We start from the raw sequence: 23,296 nt of genomic DNA, 5'->3' as shown, positions 1-23,296 counted from the left end.
GGGTCACACAGGAAGGGGTGGGGTTACACAGGAAGGGGCGGGGTTACACAGGAAGGGGCAGGGTCACACAGAGGGGCGGGGTCACACAGGAAGGGGCGGAGTCACACAGGAAGGGGCAGGGTCACACAGGAAGGGGTGGGGTCACACAGAGAGGGGCAGGGTCACACAGGAAGGGGTGGGGTCACACAGAGAGGGGCAGGGTCACAGGAAGGGGCAGGGTCACACAGGAAGGGGCAGGGTCACAGAGAGGGGCAGGGTCACACAGGAAGGGGCAGGGTCACAGAGAGGGGCAGGGTCACAGGAAGGGGCAGGGTCACACAGGAAGGGGCAGGGTCACACAGAGAGGGGCAGGGTCACAGGAAGGGGCAGGGTCACACAGGAAGGGGCAGGGTCACACAGAGGGGCGGGGTCACACAGGGAGGGGTGGGGTCACACAGGAAGGGGCGGGGTCACACAGGGAGGGGTGGGGTCACACAGAGAGGGGCGGGGTCAAACAGGGAGGGGCGGGGTCACACAGAGGGGTGGGGTCACACAGAGAGGAGCAGGTTTACTGTACCTCCAGGCTCCTGTTTGACAAAGTGAAGCTTCAGACACTTTGGGAGTTGCCCTGATCTGTAAACAACCCCACAAACACATTATTATACATCATACGGAGAGACAGACATACACATTACTGTACATTATATATATACACACACACACACACACACACACACACATTACTATACATTCTATACACACACACTTACATTCAAAACATTACACACACACACACATTACTATACATTATATATATACACACACACTACTATATGTTATACACAGAGACAGACAGACAGACAGACACATTACTATATATTATACACAGACACACACACACATTACTATACATTATACACAGAGACAGAAAGACACACACATTACATTATACACAGACAGTCGACCACCCCACCCTCCTGTCCTCCCTGGCAGCTATGGGGATCTGTGGCACAGCACTAGACTGGATCGAGTCCTACCTCTCCGGTCGCTCCTTCCAAGTCGCCTGGGCTGGTGCAGTATCGACACCTCGCCCCCTTGCCACAGGAGTTCCCCAGGGCTCAGTCCTTGGTCCCCTCCTATTCTCCCTGTACACCCAATCTCTTGGTCCTGTAATCTCTGCCCATGGTTTGTCCTATCATTGTTATGCCGATCACACCCAACTCTTTCTCTCCTTCCCCCCTTCTGACACACAGGTCTCTGCTCGCATCTCTGCTTGCCTGAGGGACATCCAGAGCTGGATGGATAACCACCATCTTAAGCTGAACCCAGGTAAGACAGAGATGATCTTCATCCCTGCTCCATCCTCTAACCTCCTTGACTTTTCCATTTCCCTAGGGGACACCGTGGTGTCATCATCACCCACCGCAAAAAACCTTGGAGTGGTGATGGACAACAGACTGTCCCTCTCCCAGAACATCACGGCGTTGAGTCGAACGTGCAGGTTCTTCCTGTACAACATCCGGAGAATCCGCCCCTTCCTCACCACCTACGCAACCCAGCTCCTGGTTCAAGCGATGGTCCTGTCCCGCCTGGACTACTGCAACTCGCTGCTGGCTGGTCTGCCAGCATCCTCCATCAGACCCCTGCTGCTCATCCAGAATGCTGCAGCGCGTCTGGTCTACAACCTCCCCAGACATTCCCATGTCACCCCCCTGCTCACTGACCTCCACTGGCTGCCTGTTATGGCTCGCATCAAATTTAAGACTTTGGTGCTTGCATACCAGGCAGCTAAGGGGTCAGCACCAGGATACATCCAGAGGATCATCAGACCCTACACACCAGCCAGACCTCTCCGTTCTGCCACCTCTGGACGCTTGGCACCTCCGTTCGTTTTTATTTGGCAGGATTGTTTTTGTCTGATTCTGATTAGGCAAATGTGATTTCAGTGCTAGTTTGTACTTGGCAGGATTGTTTGTTTGTTTGCTGAACAGGTTACCCTACAGGGTTGGAGTCCTGATCTATGTGGTCACTTCTGGCACTACGATCTTTACTTCACTCTAATGTGTTTCTTTTGCACCTCTGCACCTTGAACTAATGCACTTGTTGTACGTCGCTCTGGATAAGAGCGTCTGCTAAATGCCTGTAATGTAATGTAATGACACACACACACATTCTATACATTACACACACACACACTACTATACATTATACACAGAGACAAACAGACAGACACACATACACATTACAATACATTGTACACAGACACAGACACACACATTCTATACATTACACAAACACGCACACACCCACATACTTCTTAGGCTTGGTGCCGTTGTGACTGTGCTCTCCAGCGCCCCCTGGCCGCTCGTCTCCACAGTGCGATGGCTCTGACAGGCTGCTGCGGCCCGAACGGTCTCCTTCCCCAATCCACGACTTCCTGCCCCCACTGCAGCGGAACAGAGCGCGCTCAGTAAGAGAGCATGCTCCGAGAGCACGCTCAGTCAGCAGGCTCAGTCAGAGAGCACACTCAGGCAGAGAGCACACTCAGGCAGAGAGCACACTCAGTCAGAGAGCACACTCAGACAGAGAGCACACTCAGTCAGAGCACACTCAGGCAGAGAGCACACTCAGTCAGAGAGCACACTCAGACAGAGAGCACACTCAGTCAGAGCACACTCAGGCAGAGAGCACGCTCAGTCAGCAGGCTCAGTCAGAGAGCACGCTCAGTCAGAGAGCACACTCAGTCAGAGCACACTCAGGCAGAGAGCACGCTCAGTCAGAGCACACTCAGGCAGAGAGCACGCTCAGTCAGAGCACATTCAGGCAGAGAGCACGCTCAGTCAGCAGGCTCAGTCAGAGAGCACGCTCAGTCAGAGAGCACACTCAGTCAGAGCACACTCAGTCAGAGAGCACACTCAGTCAGAGAGCACACTCAGACAGAGAGCACACTCAGACAGAGCACACTCAGTCAGAGAGCACACTCAGTCAGAGAGCACACTCAGACAGAGAGCACACTCAGACAGAGAGCACACTCAGACAGAGAGCACACTAAGTCAGAGCACGCTCAGTCAGAGAGCACACTCAGTCAGCAGGCTCAGTCAGAGAGCACACTCAGTCAGAGCACACTCAGACAGAGAGCACACTCAGACAGAGCACACTCAGGCAGAGAGCACGCTCAGACAGAGAGCACACTAAGTCAGAGCACGCTCAGTCAGAGAGCACGCTCAGTCAGAGAGCACACTCAGGCAGAGAGCACACTCAGGCAGAGAGCACACTCAGGCAGAGAGCACACTCAGGCAGAGAGCACGCTCAGAGAGCACACTCAGGCAGAGAGCACACTAAGTCAGAGCACGCTCAGTCAGAGAGCACACTCAGACAGAGAGCACACTCAGACAGAGAGCACACTCAGACAGAGCACGCTCAGTCAGAGAGCAAGTCACTTAGAGCAGCTTTAACTTGCTTGCTTAACTTGCTAGGCCTGGCTACACTGAATCAGCAAGGTGGCCTTTAGTGTGTTTGAATGGACGATACTGGAGACTAGCGACTTTTAAACTGAGAAACATGCATATGCACACACACACACTCTCACATCCATACACGCACCTGGACTGGGGGGAGTCGTCGACAGGGTCGGGCAGCTCCGGGGGGGTGGGGTTGGGGGTGGGGGTGGGGGTGGCGGTGGGCAGATCGGGGCGTCGCCCACGGTGGGGCCCAGCGAGAGCAGCAGGCCTCTCCCCACTGAGCCGGTCAGGAAGTAGCCCCTCCTTATTCAGATTCAGCTCTGAGTACGGACAGCTCACCGCCCTGCAGACACACAAGCGCATATGAGTACAGACAGCTCACCGCCCTGCAGACACACACGCGCATATGAGTACAGACAGCTCACCGCCCTGCAGACACACACGCGCATAGGAGTACAGACAGCTCACCGCCCTGCAGACACACACGCGCATATGAGTACAGACAGCTCACCGCCCTGCAGACACACACGCGCATATGAGTACAGACAGCTCACCGCCCTGCAGACACACACGCGCATATGAGTACAGACAGCTCACCGCCCTGCAGACACACACGCGCATAGGAGTACAGACAGCTCACCGCCCTGCAGACACACACGCGCATATGAGTACAGACAGCTCACCGCCCTGCAGACACACACCCCGCGCATACGAGCACACGCACACACGCACACACGCACGCACGCACACACGCAGGCAGGCAGGCAGGCAGGCAGGCAGGCAGACACGCACAAATGCACGCACGCACACACACCTCATTACTACCCTGGCACAGACGGTAATAAGGAGGATGAGGTCTTGGAGTCTGAGACTAAGTTATGAGGGCAAGTATACATCCTGAGGAGTATAGCTCTAAATCTACTGTATCAGTCTCTTAATCACTGATGACTGAAGTTAAGAGATGTCCAGGCACTGCAGCTAAAGAATGCAGGAAAATATTTCAGGGGGTTTGTCGGGCGAGGGGGTTTGGGGTACTGACGTGTAGTGCGTTCCGTAGCGGGGTCCCCGTACGTGGCCCACACCATTACAGCCTGGGGTGGGGCACCCCTGTCCCAGGAGCGTGGAAGCATCCGAAGACCCTGAAACAGACCAGCGACACACACACACTCAGACCAGCGACACACACACACTCAGACCAGCGACACACACACTCAGACCAGCGACACACACAATCAGACCAGCGACACACACACTCAGACCAGCGACACACACACTCAGACAAGGGACACACACAATCAGACTAGCGACACACACACTCAGACCAGCAACACACACACTCAGACCAGCGACACACACACACTCAGACCAGTGACACACACACTCAGACCAGCAACACACACACTCAGACCAGCGACACACACACACTCAGACCAGTGACACACACACACTCAGACCAGCGACACACACACACTCAGACCAGCGACACACACACACTCAGACCAGTGACACACACACTCAGACCAGCAACACACACACTCAGACCAGCGACACACACACACTCAGACCAGCGACACACACACACTCAGACCAGTGACACACACACACTCAGACCAGCGACACACACACACTCAGACCAGTGACACACACACTCAGACCAGCAACACACACACTCAGACCAGCGACACACACACACTCAGACCAGCGACACACACACACTCAGACCAGCGACACACACACACTCAGACCAGTGACACACACACACTCAGACCAGTGACACACACACTCAGACCAGCAACACACACACTCAGACCAGCGACACACACACACTCAGACCAGCGACACACACACACTCAGACCAGCGACACACACACTCAGACCAGCGACACACACACACTCAGACCAGCGACACACACACACAGACCAGCGACACACACACTCAGACCAGCGACACACACACACAGACCAGCGACACACAGACACAGACCAGCGACACACACACACCCCAGCGACACACACACTCAGACCAGCGACACACACACACAGACCAGCGACACACACACACAGACCAGCGACACACACTCAGACCAGCGACACACACACTCAGACCAGCGACACACAGACACAGACCAGCGACACACACACACCCCAGCGACACACACACTCAGACCAGCGACACACACACACAGACCAGCGACACACACACTCAGACCAGCGACACACACACACAGACCAGCGACACACACACTCAGACCAGCGACACACACACTCAGACCAGCGACACACACACACAGACCAGCGACACACACACTCAGACCAGCGACACACACACTCAGACCAGCGACACACACACTCAGACCAGCGACACACACACACAGACCAGCGACACACACACTCAGAGGTGGGGGGTCCCCTGAATTGGTACCTTGGGGGTTCTGGAGGGGGTGCCCGGTCTTCTGGCTCCAGCCCACAGGGTGCAGGTCGGGGCTGTCAGCATCCAGCCAGTAATCATACTCCATACCCCAGCCGTCAAAGTGGATCTGCAGGGGAGGAGCCTGGTTAGACTGCACACACACACGCACACATACACACACGCACGTACACATACACACACAAAAGTACGCACACATACACACACGCAGGGTGTGAGGAGCTCATACAGGTGTGCAGGGTGTGGTGAGCTCATACAGGTGTGCAGGGTGTGGTGAGCTCATACAGGTGTGCAGGGTGTGGTGAGCTCATACAGGTGTGCAGGGTGTGGTGACATACAGGTGTGCAGGGTGTGGTGAGCTCATACAGGTGTGCAGGGTGTGAGGAGCTCATACAGGTGTGCAGGGTGTGGTGAGCTCATACAGGTGTGCAGGGTGTGAGGAGCTCATACAGGTGTGCAGGGTGTGAGGAGCTCATACAAGTGTGCAGGATGTGATGAGCAGGTGTGCAGGGTGTGGTTAGCTCATACAGGTGTGCAGGGTGTGGTGAGCAGGTGTGCAGGGTGTGAGGAGCTCATACAGGTGTGCAGGGTGTGGTGAGCAGGTGTGCAGGGTGTGAGGAGCTCATACAGGTGTGCAGGGTGTGGTGAGCAGGTGCGCAGGGTGTGGTTAGCTCATACAGGTGTTCAGGGTGTGGTGAGCAGGTGCGCAGGGTGTGGTTAGCTCATACAGGTGTGCAGGTGAGAAAGGCAGGTGTGTGCGGGTGGGGCACCTTTAGCCGGTGCTCCTCCACCTCCGCGATGCTGGCCACCCTGATGAGCATGGCGTTCCTCTTATCCACCGCCTCCACCTTCATACCCACCTGGAACCCATGGGGGGGTCTCTGGGGGGGGGGGGGGGGGGGGGGGGGGGGGGGCGGGGGGGGGATGGGCATATCCACACATGAGATTCATGCTACACACATACTACACACAAGCTACACACATACTCCACATATTATATGCATAGAACACATACTACACACATAGTACACATATAGTACAAATACTACACACTTAGTACACATACTACACACATACCACACATATACCACACAGACTAAAACTGGGCTCCTTAAAGGCATATTTCACTCATCAAGATTATCCTCCCTTATTAGTTTCTGCTTTAAAACCATTCATTTCTGTGAGGTCCCGAACAACAAATGGGTTCTCAGCTGTTTGATTGGTGTTTCTAAGGTAACAGTGTGTGAGCTGGGTTATCAGCTGTTTGATTGGTGTTTCTAAGGTAACAGTGTGTGAGCTGGGTTCTCAGCTGTTTGATTGGTGTTTCTAAGGTAACAGTGTGTGAGCTGGGTTATCAGCTGTTTGTTGGTGTTTCTAAGGTAACAGTGTGTGAGCTGGGTTATCAGCTGTTTGATTGGTGTTTCTAAGGTAACAGTGTGTGAGCTGGGTTCTCAGCTGTTTGATTGGTGTTTCTAAGGTAACAGTGTGTGAGCTGGGTTCTCAGCTGTTTGATTGGTGTTTCTAAGGTAACAGTGTGTGGGCTGGGTTCTCAGCTGTTTGATTGGTGTTTCTAAGGTAACAGTGTGTGAGCTGGGTTCTCAGCTGTTTGATTGGTGTTTCTAAGATAACAGTGTGTGAGCTGGGTCATCAGCTGTTTGATTGGTGTTTCTAAGGTAACAGTGTGTAAGCTGGGTTCTCAGCTGTTTGATTGGTGTTTCTAAGGTAACAGTGTGTGAGCTGGGTTCTCAGCTGTTTGATTGGTGTTTCTAAGGTAACAGTGTGTGAGCTGGGTTCTCAGCTGTTTGATTGGCGTTTCTAAGGTAATGGCAGGTAAGCTGGGTTCTCACCTGTTTGAATGCTCTGGCCGGAGCTGCCTGTGTTCCTGTCTCCTCCAGGTATTTCTCCCAGGAAAAGCTCTTGGGATGCTTGTACTCTGACAGAAACAAGCTGTGTTACTCCAGGATCCTGCATAAATTACATAGAACCCTTACACACACACGTGCACACACATACACACAAACACGTGCACACAAACACACACGCGTACACACACGCACGCACACGCGCACACACATACACACACACGAAAATGGACGGCCTGATAATGCTGCTCACCAGCCGGTGTTGTGAGGGTTAATTCTGCCTCCTCGCAATACCCCACAGGATGGATGTAAGGGCTGCTGGCATCACACCTTCCATACAAACACACAGAAGCACATCAGGAGTAATCAAGTGTGTGAACTCTCAGCAGTCCTCGTGCGAGTTGTCCAGCTGTCGAGTGTGTGAACTCACCAGTAATCGTACGAGTCATCCAGCAGTCCAGAGTGTGAACTCACCAGTAATCGTATGAGTCGTCCAGCAGTCCAGTGTGAACTCTCAGCAGTCCTCGTGTGAGTTGTCCAGCTGTCGAGTGTGTGAACTCACCAGTAAACGTACAAGTCGTCCAGCAGTCCAGAGTGTGAACTCACCAGTAATCGTACGAGTCGTCCAGCAGTCCAGTGTGAACTCTCAGCGGGTCCTCGTGTGAGTTGTCCAGCTGTCGAGTGTGTGAACTCACCAGTAAACGTACAAGTCGTCCAGCAGTCCAGTGTGTGAACTCACCAGTAATCGTACGAGTCATCCAGCAGTCCAGAGTGTGAACTCACCAGTAATCGTACGAGTCGTCCCAGTTATCGAAGTGGATGAGCAGCCGGCTGTCCACAGCAGCGGCGATGGACGCCACGCAGATGAGCGAAGGGTTCTTCCTGTCCACCGCTTCCAACTTCATCCCCACCCGAAACCCAGAGGGCGTCACCGACTGGGGCAGGGAAAGACCGTTCACACACCACCCATTTACACACAGCTCATTTACACACTTACACACCACCCATTTACACACCGCCCATTTACACACCGCCCATTTACACACCACCCATTTACACACAGCTCATTTACACACTTACACACCACCCATTTACACACCGCCCATTTACACACCGCCCATTTACACACCACCCATTTACACACAGCTCATTTACACACCACCCATTTACACACAGCTCATTTACACACCAACCATTTACACACCACTCATTTACACACTTACACACCACCCATTTACACACCGCCCATTTACACACCACCCATTTACACACAGCTCATTTACACACCACTCATTTACATACCACCCATTTACACACTTACACACCACTCATTTACACACTGCCCATTTACACACCACCCATTTACACACTTACACACCACTCATTTACACACCGCCCATTTACACACTTACACACCACCCACCACAGGAAGCTCCGCCCTCACCGTGTTCAGGCTCTTGAAGAGGTGTTTGGGGGCGATCTGGCCACGGCAGTTCTTCACGTACGTGTTCCAGCTGAACTCGCCGTCCCGGCAGCCTGTAACATGTAAACATGCAATGATCAGGCCATACACCACTTTCCAATCAACCACCAACCAGGCCCCACCAAACCACCAACCAGGCAGCCAACTACCAACCAGGCCAGAGCCAATGACCAACCAGGCCCCCACCCAACCACCAACCAGGCCACAGCCAACTACCAACCAGGCCACAACCAACCACCAACCAGGCCCCACCCAACCACCAACCAGGCCATAGCCAACTATCAACCAGGCCACAGGCAACCACCAACCAGGCCCCACCCAACCACCAACCAGGCCACAGCCAACTACCAACCAGGCCAGAGCCAATGACCAACCAGGCCCCCACCCAACCACCAACCAGGCCACAGCCAACTACCAACCAGGCCACAGCCAACCACCAACCAGGCCCCACCCAACCACCAACCAGGCCCCACCCAACCACCAACCAGGCCACACCCAACCACCAACCAGGCCACAACCAACCACCCACCAGGCCACAACCAACCACCAACCAGGCCACAGCCAACTACCAACCAGGCCACAACCAACTACCAACCAGGCCCCCACCCAACCACCAACCAGGCCACAACCAACCACCAACCAGGCCACACCCAACCACCAACCAGGCCACAACCAACCACCCACCAGGCCACAACCAACCACCAACCAGGCCACAACCAACCACCAACCAGGCCCCACCCAACCACCAACCAGGCCACAGCCAACTACCAACCAGGCCACAACTAACCACCAACCAGGCCCCACCCAACCACCAACCAGGCCACAGCCAACTACCAACCAGGCCCCCACCAACTACCAACCAGGCCCCCACCCAACCACCAACCAGGCCACAACCAACCACCAACCAGGCCACAGCCAACCACCAACCAGGCCCCACCCAACCACCAACCAGGCCCCACCCAACCACCAACCAGGCCACAGCTAACGAGCACCCAACTACCAACCAGGCCCCAACCAACCACCAACCAGGCCACAGCCAAATACCAACCAGGCCCCACCCAACCACCAACCAGGCCACAACCAACCACCCACCAGGCCACAACCAACCACCAACCAGGCCACAGCCAACCACCAACCAGGCCACAGCCAACTACCAACCAGGCCACAGCTAACGAGCACCCAACTACCAACCAGGCCCCACCCAACCACCAACCAGGCCACAGCCAACTACCAACCAGGCCCCACCCAACCACCAACCAGGCCACAGCCAACCACCAACCAGGCCACAGCTAACGAGCACCCAACTACCAACAGGCCACAGCCAACCACCAACCAGGCCACAGCTAACGAGCACCCAACTACCAACAGGCCCCAACCAACCACCAACCAGGCCCCACCCAACCACCAACCAGGCCCCACCCAACCACCAACCAGGCCACAACCAACCACCAACCAGGCCACAACCAACCACCAACCAGGCCACAGCCAACCACCAACCAGGCCACAGCCAACCACCAACCAGGCCCCACCCAACCACCAACCAGGCCACAGTTAACGAGCACCTAACTACCAACAGGCCACAGCCAACCACCAACCAGGCCACACCCAGCTGCACACCAGTACTGAAGCCAGCACCCTAGGTGAGAATGACTGCAGGCATCAATACAGGGCCCCTGAGGGACTGAAATGAATACCTGCTCTAGCATTCCTTCAGAATATGATTTAATTTACACAACACACATGAAAGCAAGTTGGTGTTCCTTATTAATATTATATTAAACAGTCAAAATCTGACTATCCCCAGCCTATTCCCTCTACTTACTCAATAAAATATCATCTCCAGAATGAGCTCTAAAAGAACATACGTTACTTTCATATTAACCTGGCCCCATATAACCCTGACCCACAGAACCCGCTAACCTGCGCCCCCCCCGTACCCTTGGGCAGCAGCCCCCCCCCCCCCCCGCCCCCCCCCCCCCCCGCACCCTTGGGCAGCAGCAGCTTGTGTCCGTTCTTCTCGCACCACCCCGCCGGCTTCATATCCCAGGAGTCTGCGTTCACCCAGAAGTCATAGCACTCGGGGTAACCGTCAAAGTGCAGCCGCACTCTGTACCCCTGTACCTGAGGGGGGGGAGGAGGGGGGGGGGCGGGATGGGTGTTAGGTGCAGCCGGACTCTGTACCCCTGTACCTGAGGGGGAGGGGTGGGAAGGGGGCTTAGGGACCTCAGAATCCCCCCCCCCCGTGTAACAGGTGAGATGGGGCGATGGCAGCCATACAGACAGACGGCTAGTCACAGCAGCTCAGCGTAAACACTTCAGCGACTGACCCCCCCGCATCTCCAGAGACTAAGAGCCCCCTGCCCTGAACCCCAACACCATGAAGCCCATCTTTACACACACTATGTACAGCACACACCCTCGCTCAGCCTGCCTAGACTGGCCCCGCCCCCCCGCCCGACTGACCCCGCCCCCCAGACTCACCTCAGCCACACTCAGCACACAGAAGAGGGAGGGGTGACAGGGGTCCAGGCCCTCCAGCTTCATCCCCACCTTAAAGCTGTTCCGGCTCTGCGGGAAGGACTGGTGCTGCAAAACACCAGCAGCACAGTCAGCTCAGCAGTCCTCCTCATCCCTCCATCTCCACTCATCCACCTCCACATCCCTCCATCTCCACAGCTCGCCATCTTCACTCATCCACCTCCACAGCTCTCCATCTCCACTCATCCACCTCCACATCCTTATCCCTCCACCTCCACATCCCTCCATCTCCACAGCTGTCCATCTTCACTCATCCACCTCCACATCCCTCCACCTCCCTCCACATCCTCATCCCTCCATCTCCACATCCCTCCATCTCCACTCATCCACCTCCACATCCCTCCATCTCCTCATCCCTCCATCTCCACAGCTCTCCATCTTCACTCATCCACCTCCACAGCTCTCCAGCTCCACTCATCCACCTCCACATTCTTATCCCTCCACCTCCACATCCCTCCATCTCCACAGCTGTCCATCTTCACTCATCCACCTCCACATCCCTCCATCTCCACAGCTCTCCATCTTCACTCATCCACCTCCACATCCTCATCCCTCCACCTCCCTCCACATCCTCATCCCTCCTCATCCCTCCATCTCCACAGCTCTTCATCTCCACTCATCCACCTCCACATCCTCATCCCTCCATCTCCACCTCCTCATCCTCATCCCTCAATCTCCACAGCTCTCCATCTCCACTCATCCACCTCCACATGCCTCCATCTCCACACCTCTCCATCTCCACTCATCCATCTCCACATCTCTCCATCTCCACTCATCCACCTCCTCATCCCTCCATCTCCACACCTCTCCATCTCCACTCATCCATCTCCACATCTCTCCATCTCCACTCATCCACCTCCACACTCCTCCATCTCCACCCACAGTACTCAATGTGCTTGTGTTCAGTGAGTCTGGCCATGCCTCGCTCTCATTCTGGGTTTTCCCAGGTCTCTGATTGGCTGAACATGTGCGTGATCACTGACAGGCTGATCCAGGGGAGGCTGACCTCTCTGAAGAGCTTGACAGGTGCAGCGATGGCCCTCTCCTCCTCCAGGTAAGTTGCCCAACTCCATGCCTTTTTCTTGGGGGGTGGAGCTGTCACTGCAAGAAAACAGGTCAAAGGTCAGCCTGCGTTCATGTGCATACAGAGCTTTTTACGAGTGTGTGTGAGGCCTGTATTACATTACATTACATTACAGGCATTTAGCAGACGCTCTTATCCAGAGCGACGTACAACCAATGCATTTGTTCAAGGTGCAGAGATGCAAAAGAAACACACTAGAGTGAAGTAAAGTGTAGGTGTGTGTATAGGTGAAGGTGCGTGTGTATGGCTTGTAGGTGTGTGTATAGGTGAAGGTGTGTGTGTGTGAGGCCTGTAGGTGTGTGTATAGGTGAAGGTGTGTGTGAGGCCTGTAGGTGTGTGAAAAGTATAGGTGTGTGTGTATGGCCTGTAGGTGTGTGTATAGGTGAAGGTGTGTGTGTATGGCCTGTAGGTGTGTGTATAGGTGATGGTGTGTGTGTGTGTAAGGCCTGTAGGTGTGTGTATAGGTGAAGGTGTGTGTATAGGAGAAGGTGTGTGTTTATGGCCTGTAGGTGTGTGTATAGGTGAAGGTGTGTTTGTATGGCCTGTAGGTGTGTGTATAGTTGAAGGTGTGTGTGTATGGCCTGTAGGTGTGTGTACAGATGAAGGTGTGTGTGTGTGAGTCCTGTAGGTGTGTGTATAGGTGAAGGTGTGTGTGTATGGCCTGTAGGTGTGTGTATAGTTGAAGGTGTGTATGTATGGCCTGTAGGTGTGTGTATAGTTGAAGGTGTGTGTATGGCCTGTAGGTGTGTGTACAGATGAAGGTGTGTGTGTGTGTGAGGCCAGTAGGTGTGTGTATAGTTGAAGGTGTGTGTATGGCCTGTAGGTGTGTGTATAGGTGAAGGTGTGTGTGTGTATAGTTGAAGGTGTGTGTATGGCCTGTAGGTGTGAGTATAGGTGAAGGTGTGTGTGAGGCCTGTAGGTGTGCGTAGCCATAGGAATGCGTGTGTGTGCCTCTGTGTATATAAATACGAACTTGTACACAATACCCTCTACATTACGCAGAGCCTTGATAAATTTGAGCAGAAATGGTGTAACTTCATAACTCGGCCGACCAATGTAATGTAATGCAGTGTAATGTAATGCAGTAATGTAACGTAATGTAGTAATGTAATGTAGTGTAACGTAATGCAGTAATGTAACGTAATGTAGTAATGTAATGTAATGCAGTGTAATGTAATGCAGTAATGTAATGTAATGCAGTGTAATGTAATGTAATGCAGTAATGTAATGCAGTGTAACGTAATGCAGTAATGTAACGTAATGCAGTGTAATGTAACGTAGTAATGTAATATAATGCAGTGTAATGTAATGTAGTAATGTAATGTAGCGTAATGTAATGTAGTAATGTAATGTAATAATGTAATGTAATACAATACAGCATAACGCAGATGTGACTCACCCAGCCGGGCCAGTTTCGCTGCTCTCCTCCCTTTGCATACTTTTGCTTTTTCCTTCAGTAATAAACAGAATAAAATGAATATTTTTCTTCAATAACAGAACTTTGCATACTAAATGAATAAGCAAAGCATATATGTTATTTAACACTTTTTCAGTACTATTATGGTTCATTGAATTACTTCATTACATTTGAACACTCATCATAATTAGCTGCCAATGCCCTTTCTTACAAGCCAACTCTTTCAGTATAAAAGCAGATTGTTCTGAACAGGTGAAAAAAATTATCTGCAAATGCTATTCTTTGCACACACATTTTCTTAAGACTTTTGTTGATATTAAAATCCATAATATTAGTTCAACTCTGGAGTTCACTCTGCTACTAAAACTGGGCTATGCTACGAGCAGAATCGAGTCACCTCTTCCTCCTCAACATTTTCATCATCGTCGTCAGCAGAGTCCATGTACAACTTCCTCTTCTTCCTCACGCGTTTGCCCAACCTGTCACCCTCTGCAGCTGGGACGGGGGTTGCCCTGCCCCTCTCTCTCTGATCCCCTGGGGTGGACCTTCAGAAACACATCACCCCCCATAACATACACACCATACCATAGAATATACACCTTACCATAAGATACACAGCTTACCATAGAATATACACCCCCATTAAATACACACCTTACCATAGAATATAGGCCCTCCCATAAGATACACAGCTTACTAAAGAATATACACCCTCCCATAAGATACACACCATACCATAGAATATATACCTTCCCACAAGATGCAATCCTTACCATAGAATACATATATTCCCATAAATTACGCATAGGGTCTACACATTATCCACCTTAGTGTACACAGGGGAATGAGGGATGAAAAGGCAGAGAGAGGGATGGAAAGGAAGAGAGAGGGAGGGAAAGGGAGAGAGAGGGATGTAAAGGGAGAAAGAGGGATGAAAGAGAAAGAGAGGGATGGAAAGGGAGAGAGAGGGATGGAAAGAGGCGTACCTGCCACTGGTAGGCTGCACGCAGGCAGGGCTGCAGAACTTGCCCAGCAGGAAAGCCTCCTGGGAGCCGGGAAGCCCACAGGAGCCACAGCTGAGCACCTCCACACTGGGGGCCTCCACACTGAGCACCTCCACACTGGGGGCCTCCACACTGAGCACCTCCACACTGGGGGCCTCCACACTGGGGGCCTCCACACTGAGCACCTCCACACTGGGGGCCTCCACACTGGGGGCCTCCACACTGAGCACCTCCACACTGGGGGCCTCCACACTGAGCACCTCCACACTGGGGGCCTCCACACTGAGCACCTCCACACTGGGGGCCTCCTCCAGGGCCACAGAGCACTGAGGCTCCAGCTCCGGCACCGGCGTCAGGGGGCCGTCTGCAAGAGCCAAACAACCGCCACGATTACACACACAACCGCCACGGTCACACACACAACGCCACGGTCACACACAACCGCCACGATTACACACACAACCGACACGGTCACACACACAACGCCACGGTCACACACACAACCGCCACGGTCACACACACAACGCCACGGTCACACACACAACGCCACGGTCACACACACAACCACCACGATTACACACACAACGCCACGGTCACACACACAACCACCACGATTACACACACAACCACCACGGTCACACACACAACCGCCACGGTCACACACACAACGCCACGGTCACACACACAACGCCACGGTCACACACACAACCACCACGATTACACACACAACGCCACGGTCACACACACAACCACCACGATTACACACACAACCGCCACAGTCACACACACAACCGCCACGGTCACACACACAACCGCCACGATTACACACACAACCACCACGGTCACACACACAACGCCACGGTCACACACACAACCACCGCGGTCACACACACAACGCCACGGTCACACACACAACCGCCACGGTCACACACACAACACCACGGTCACACACACAACCGCCACGATCACACACACAACCGCCACGGTCACACACACAACGCCACGGTCACACACACACAACCACTGCACACAATAATTACATAACTGTCAGACTGAAAAACAACAATCACACACAACTGCACAACCATCATGCTTAGAAACAACCACTACACATGACCTACACAGCAAAAAGCATTTCCAGCAGAAAAGAGTTTCTCAGCATGGGAATGTGTAACATATTTTACACACACGGTTACAAAGGCTATGGTGCAGGTGCGCTGTCCAATAACAGGATCATATTCAATAAAACCTCTCTGGCTAGCTCCCCCCCTACACACTCACCACCCCCCTCACACACACGCCCCACACACACCCCCCCACACACCCCACACCCCCTCACACACATCCCCCACCCCCCCGCACACACTCACCACTCACCACACACAGCCCCCACACACACCCCACCCCCCCCACACACACGCCCACCCACCCACACCCCACCAACCAACCCCCCATACACACCCCCGACCCTCCCACACTCCACCCCCCAAACACACCCCTCAACCCACACAAACATCCCACTTCCCCACACACTCTCCACCCACCCATACACACCCCCCACACACACCCCCACCCCCTCACACACACATCCCACCCCCCACACACCCCACCCCCAACACACCCCACCCACACCCCCCACCACCCACACACCCCACCCACCCCCCCCACCACCCACACACCCCACCCACCCCACCACCCCCCCATACACACCCCCTCACACACACACACCCCACCCACGCCATGCACATCCCCCACCCCCTCACACACCCCCCACCCCCCCTCCGGCTGCACTGCACTTTGCTCATGAGTAAACGCACAGGCCTTAAAGCCCCGTCGCCACTCTACCTTCAGGCCCGGAGGCCTGTGACAGGCCAGGGTCCACGGTCTCCGGGGGAGGGGTGGGGCTGTGTGACGCGCAGGGGTCCTGGTTCTGTGGGGTCAGGATCTCAGTGCTGGGCAGAGAAGCATCAGCCTCCACCTCTGTGACAATCTCCAGAGTCCCAAACTCAGTCATACGGAACTACAGCCAACAGGAAACATTACACCCCCTTAGTTACAGTCAACTCCCGACACACACACTCACACACACAAGCTAGTGTCATAGTTGGTCACAGGAGCTCATAGGTTTCAGCAAAGACATAGTTTGTTGTGAGAACGATAAAAATGCTTTATTATTATTTTCAAAATACATGAAAGAATTCCACACAAAGTGTTAGATCCACACCCTGATGTCACTGCCAGGGAGAGATGCAATCCCATCCTTCCAGTCCAGTGCGTCCATCATGTCAAAGTCTCCCCCAGAGGAGGGGGCATCGGTGGGGGGGGTGTCAGCCATCTCGCCCTGCTCTCCTTACCACCTGCGGGAGAGGAAGAAGACACCCCCGCCGTTAGTGCCCAGCCAGGCCAGCAGGGCAGCACGGTCGCGTTCAAATACAAGCTAATGTGTAACGTCGCTAACGTACAGCGCCTAACAGCAGTACCTGCAGATCAAACTTCAGCTCGTGCCTGCCGTAAACACTGACTGGAGGCACCCTATCGGATTTTTCAAAACAATGTGAAAAAGGCATTGATCACTTACCAAAGGTATAGACCAATTAAATGTACACACCCCAAACTCAAAAAAGATAACCTACTATACCACAACAGAAATAAACACACTATCTTGAACTTTTCCTACAGGGCTTCGCGTACAATTAAAGAAACTCGGTAACCAGGTCATTTAAAACGTAACGACCGCAACCTTAAGCATGTCTTGACGCTGTATAAAAACTAGTAAACTCGCCAGACAGCTCGCTTCTGAATAGCCCTGCACATCTGTCACCTTCACCTCGCTGTCAATGTCAGTGAACTTCAACGAAACGTTAAAACTTTACAAACTAACGTTGGCTACCCGACATGGAGTTTCTGTCGTTTGGTAAAAAGTACAGAGGGCACTTGTGCTTACGGAACGGAAAGAAAATAAATAAATAAACTCAACCGACGCAATGCAGGGTAATTTAACAGCATAATAACCGAAACTCTTCAAGGAAACCAAACATAAAAATCATCGTTCGGTGTGTGGATAGCCTATCGATTAAAGTGCGTATAACCAATTTCTTACGACATTGCTGCCTGACATTCTTCTAGATAGAAAATACCTGAGAAAAGTTTGAGGGAGCAACCAGACCTGTCATTCCCATCACCCCCGTTAGAGGGCGACTACAGTGCGAGTTACTGTATGCTGTTCGAATAAGGAACAAAAACATGCAATATTTACTATTTAAGCACAACACAATCCTAAATAAACGCCAAAACAGCCATGGATATGTTACCCAATGAATATGTTTACGAGTACAAGTCACAAACTGAGAGACAAACACAAATTAGAAGGACAAGTGTAGCTTTCACTTGTTTTCACAATATTTAATGTTTTCGGTTGTTTGGTTGCTAATAAACAGTTAGGAACGGAAGACAATTTAACAATGCATCATTTAAGGTTGTTTTCTGTTGTGTAACTTCAAACTTAAATTTTATCTTTTAATGATAACATTACCGTTTCGTTCTTGGCCTTACGATAACTTAAAAATATGTTTACCTTGTTTCGCGACGCACTGGAGACGTATTAGGACTTACAAACAAAACGAGACGCATCAAATGCGTTTGCTTGCGTTTTCAAGTTTTTTTTCAGAATTTATTCCTATCATAAATAAGTGTAATGTACAAGCGCCCATTATTAGCATTTGCCTGATACAAAATGGCGGAGGAGAGGAAGAGGCCCCCAACACGTTAAAACTATGTAAATAATAATAGTGGTTAATTTAAATAAACAAAGTGTGGCTATTATTTGACACAACAACCCAAAAGTGAACTATGCTATCTTGTAATTCTGAGGGTTTTTTTCGCCATTAGTTTCTTCCTTACTTTACCTTGTCACGGAATGTATGCTGGCTAGCTCGACAGCTAAGTAGCTTGCTTGCTTGCTAGAGCAGTTCAAATGACTAGCTAGCGCTAGCTTACTGGCTACCGAGCAATCATAGCTACCTAGCTAGAAGTAATCATAATCCATACAAGACAAAGTTTCCACTTTTTGCGAAACAGGAAAATATTTAAGTGCACCGCACAATAACAGAAATCATTAAATTAACACACATCGTAATTATACGTTATGAGTAACGTTAGCTAGCTGCACATATAGAATTGCTTTGCTTTTAATTTCTTCTATGCAAACTTGCCTTTGTAATTTAAATTATGTAGTGTTGCATCTCATAGCGAGAAGAACTAAAGTCGGTGCAAATTGTAAAACAAAAACTGCCCTGTTGACAGCTGCGGTTGTTCGCGTCATTAACTGCATTATTAAGTAGATATTATTTGAAATGTATGGAACTCACCTCGTTTCTCTTTAGCGAACTCTTATTTGGAGCTGATGTGCGTTTATCGCGCATGCGCTGGATGTATGTTCTCCTGCAACTTCAGCTCAAGACAAACTTCAGCACAACTGCTGATGGCAACTAGGAAAAGCAACACGAGCGCTTTGCCCCTAATACGCATCTGGGAGGGTAGTGAAATGGTTAAACTGTTGGCAAGTTCGAGTACATAAACTTCTGTATCTCCTGGAATAAACAATGTTTTTATTTAAGAAATAATGGACCCGATACGTAGCCTACTTCACTGGTGACGCAGAGATTTTTTTCCTCCATAAAAAGACGCGTCCGTGCAGCCGGCGCGCGCAATTCTAATTGTATCAGATACATACGGATAAACTGCATTGTGCCTTAACCAGAGAACACAGGAGGGTCTCCGATCAAAATACGTGATGTTGAAGTCATACGCATCAAGGCGATGACTAAATACAAAACATAGCACATTCTATAATAACACATTACCGATACGATATAGTTTATCTCTAGAGAAAGCAACAAGCTAGGCTAACTGAAGGCAAGAGGCTGAATTTCACTGATTTACAGCACGTGTAATTCACTTTAGCCTATGAGTAGCCCAAATACATTATACTATTCAGAACACATTTTAGTATATGATCTACCTGATGATCTGACGTTTTGTGTGCTTTGCACGCAAAAACGGCTGTTGGCTACGGTGAGACTAAACTGATAGAGATGTTATCATCCGGTGCATGTGCGTATTGATTATTACAAAAACATAGAAAGCACAGTCCGCGTGCTGGTGAACTGCTGCTTTGAGACGACACTCATGCCTAAGCCACAGGGCTGACGCACGTCGCGTGCTTATAACGTGAGCAACATCTAGTAATGGCGCCGCTATATAGATTCCTATATTTTGTTGCACGCTAACTTTCATTGTATGGTCAAATGGCAGCATAATCAGAGCATACATTATAAAGTCAATCATAAACGTCACACATCCACGACAAATTAGCCTGTACCCAGTTAACGGATCTTATTTAATATTTATCCGCATGGCTCGTCGCTCCAGTAGCCTAACAGAGCACGGAGGGTTACATTAATAAGAGGAGCAACTCCAGATACAATCGCCAAAAATACTCGTTTCTTCATAAATGAGCGATTCTTTCAAACAAACCAAGGCTATTGTAGCGACCCAAGACCATCTGCAAAGTCGAGCCGCCCTTTAATCAGTTAATTGTCCTGGTTCCTCAACATGGTTAAAGTAAGAGGAAAGTATCGTCATATTGGAAATGGAATACCCGGTTCGGCCTCACAGTAATCATCGCTACAGTTAGCTTGAAAATGGTCAGTTTTCAGGTAATAAATTAACCATCTCCTACTAAGTGAGTGATGCTGCAGGTATGGAACAGCATGCAACATACCTAATAAAACATTTCTGTATCAATTAAAATGACAAATCACAGTTTTTACCAAAATTACAAAATTCCGGGGTCATCTTTTATATATGCGATGCATTTGATATTATATCTGATGTGTTAAGAATAGTATTGTAAATAATGTAGTCTCTTAACATCTTCTTGAACTATTTCCTTATTTCAAAAAACTCCTCCAGCACAATTTGCCACGATAATGAAAAGTAATGATTATTGCATTTTGTTAAACATGTTCGAACCAAAACCAGCAATATACCAAGATAACAAACTGTAATTGTTAATCAGAAACAGATTAGAAGTATATGAGCAGATGGGGATGGTCCCTGTACATTGAACAGGGAGGCTCTCCAGGGAACAGTTAGGAAATGCGGTAAAAAAAGCGTGAGATGAATGCTTTGATTTAGACCAGGCCAGGGCTCTTCAGCTGGACCCTGGGGGCCAAATGCAGCCCTTTGATGTAGAAGGAAAAAATCTCAGTTTGTAGAGTCAGCGTGTCTCACATTAGTGGCATAACAGTAAGTGATAGCTATTCACATTTTAATATGGAATCTATCTTGAAATGCATCTTGTTCATACATTGTTTTATAAACAGTATTTGGGAAATGTTTGACCCATATGCACTGTTTATGAAGATAACCTGGCTCCCACAAAGAGCTCTGATTGGTCAGTTTGGTCACTGAAACTTAGTGAGTACAACACAGTCTAAACCAACTTTAGTCTGTGTGTGTGTTACTGGGCTTCACCTGGTCAGTCTGTGTGTTACTGGGTCTCACCTGGGCAGTCTGTGTGTTACTGGATCTCACCTGGGCAGTCTGTGTGTGTGCTACTGGACTTCACCTGGTCAGTCTGTGTGTTACTGGGTCTCACCTGGGCAGTCTGTGTGTTACTGGATCTCACCTGGGCAGTCTGTGTGTGTGCTACTGGACTTCACCTGGGAAGTCTGTGTGTTACTGGGTCTCACCTGGGAAGTCTGTGTGTGTGCTACTGGACTTCACCTGGGAAGTCTGTGTGTTACTGAGTCTCACCTGGGCAGTCTGTGTGTTACTGGGTCTCACCTGGGCAGTCTGTGTGTTACTGGGTCTCACCTGGGTAGTCTGTGTGTGTGCTACTGGACTTCACCTGGGCAGTCTGTGTGTTACTGGGTCTCACCTGGGCAGTCTGTGTGTGTGTGTTACTGGGCCTCACCTTGGCAGTCTGTGTGTTTGTTGCTGGGCCTCACCTGGTCAGTCTGTGTGTGTGTGTTACTGGGTCTCACCTGGGAAGTCTGTGTGTGTGTGTGTTACTGGGTCTCACCTGGGCGGTCTGTGTGTTACTGGGTCTCACCTGGGAAGTCTCTGTGTGTGTGCTACTGGGTCTCACCTGGGCAGTCTGTGTGTTACTGGGTCTCACCTGGGAAGTCTGTGTGTGTGCTACTGGACTTCACCTGGGCAGTCTGTGTGTTACTGGGTCTCACCTGGGCAGTCTGTGTGTTACTGGGTCTCATCTGGACAGTCTGTGTGTGTGCTACTGGACTTCACCTGGGCAGTCTGTGTGTTACTGGGTCTCACCTGGGCAGTCTGTGTGTTACTGGACTTCACCTGGGCAGTCTGTGTGTGTGTATTACTGGGCCTCACCTGGGAAGTCTGTGTGTGTGTTGCTGGGCCTCACCTGGTCAGTCTGTGTGTGTGTGTTACTGGGTCTCACCTGGGCAGTCTGTGTGTGTGTGTTACTGGGCCTCACCTGGGCAGTCTGTGTGTGTGTGTTACTGGGACTCACCTGGGTGGTCTGTGTGTTACTGGGTCTCACCTGGGAAGTCTGTGTGTGTGTGCTACTGGGTCTCACCTGGGCAGTCTGTGTGTTACTGGGCCTCACCTGGGCAGTCTGTGTGTGTGTGTTACTGGGCCTCACCTGGGCAGTCTGTGTGTGTGTTACTGGACTTCACCTGGGCAGTCTGAGCGTTCAAAACTCTTTAAACGAATTTGGCCCTCATGAGTCTGACTGTAGCAGTATGATTTATTACATTTAATCATTAATTTGATGCTCTTATGCTGAGTGGTCTCATCCAACCAAAAGCCCACAACACATGACCAGAACTGTAAAGGAAGCGCTGTGCAGGTGCCTCTGCTCCCACTGCAGTGGATGTGAGGGATGTGCAGTGAGTGGAAGCAGAGTAAAGTGTGCAAACTCGAGTCGAATAAAACAAATAAAACCCCAAATAATACGATAGAGCCCTGCTTTTGTTGGCTCATGATAACGACACACTATTT

The 23,296-nt window shown here is 51.1% G+C and overlaps 1 protein-coding gene and 1 long non-coding RNA gene across 12 annotated transcripts in view; one reads left to right on the top strand and one right to left on the bottom strand.

The window, feature by feature from the left end:
* The window catches only part of l3mbtl1b (L3MBTL histone methyl-lysine binding protein 1b), a 32,737-nt gene that overhangs the window by 3,653 nt on the left and 5,788 nt on the right, over positions 1-23,296 (bottom strand). Inside the window, exons 1-21 of one of the 11 annotated variants that reach the window (XM_035435763.1) lie at positions 20,277-20,427; positions 19,624-19,783; positions 17,481-17,613; positions 17,102-17,276; positions 15,517-15,620; positions 15,239-15,471; positions 14,650-14,797; positions 14,235-14,286; positions 12,758-12,852; positions 11,695-11,799; positions 11,199-11,334; positions 9,175-9,266; positions 8,514-8,665; positions 7,984-8,060; positions 7,716-7,801; positions 6,639-6,749; positions 5,863-5,977; positions 4,480-4,579; positions 3,583-3,783; positions 2,294-2,425; positions 557-612 (exon numbers count right to left, since the gene is read on the bottom strand). In XM_035435763.1, coding sequence (XP_035291654.1) covers positions 557-612; positions 2,294-2,425; positions 3,583-3,783; positions 4,480-4,579; positions 5,863-5,977; positions 6,639-6,749; positions 7,716-7,801; positions 7,984-8,060; positions 8,514-8,665; positions 9,175-9,266; positions 11,199-11,334; positions 11,695-11,799; positions 12,758-12,852; positions 14,235-14,286; positions 14,650-14,797; positions 15,239-15,471; positions 15,517-15,620; positions 17,102-17,276; positions 17,481-17,591 — 2,281 coding nt within the window. In that variant the 5' untranslated portion in view covers positions 17,592-17,613; positions 19,624-19,783; positions 20,277-20,427. Of the gene's footprint in view, positions 1-556; positions 613-2,293; positions 2,426-3,582; positions 3,784-4,479; positions 4,580-5,862; positions 5,978-6,638; positions 6,750-7,715; positions 7,802-7,983; positions 8,061-8,513; positions 8,666-9,174; positions 9,267-11,198; positions 11,335-11,694; positions 11,800-12,757; positions 12,853-14,234; positions 14,287-14,649; positions 14,798-15,238; positions 15,621-17,101; positions 17,277-17,480; positions 17,614-17,736; positions 17,977-18,830; positions 18,971-19,161; positions 19,246-19,467; positions 19,567-19,623; positions 19,941-20,276; positions 20,428-23,296 lie in introns of those variants that run through there. The other 10 variants (XM_035435832.1, XM_035435754.1, XM_035435814.1 and 7 more) reach the window with 10 other exon arrangements.
* LOC118237306 lies at positions 5,916-6,710 on the top strand. The gene is made up of 2 exons (XR_004767146.1): positions 5,916-6,398; positions 6,471-6,710. It is a non-coding gene; the product is annotated as an uncharacterized LOC118237306 (long non-coding RNA).

The sequence above is a fragment of the Anguilla anguilla genome, chromosome 1 (assembly GCF_013347855.1).
Source record: "Anguilla anguilla isolate fAngAng1 chromosome 1, fAngAng1.pri, whole genome shotgun sequence".
NCBI lineage: Eukaryota > Metazoa > Chordata > Actinopteri > Anguilliformes > Anguillidae > Anguilla > Anguilla anguilla.
Note: the sequence above shows the minus strand (reverse complement) of the source record. Positions and strands in the feature narration are given on the sequence as shown.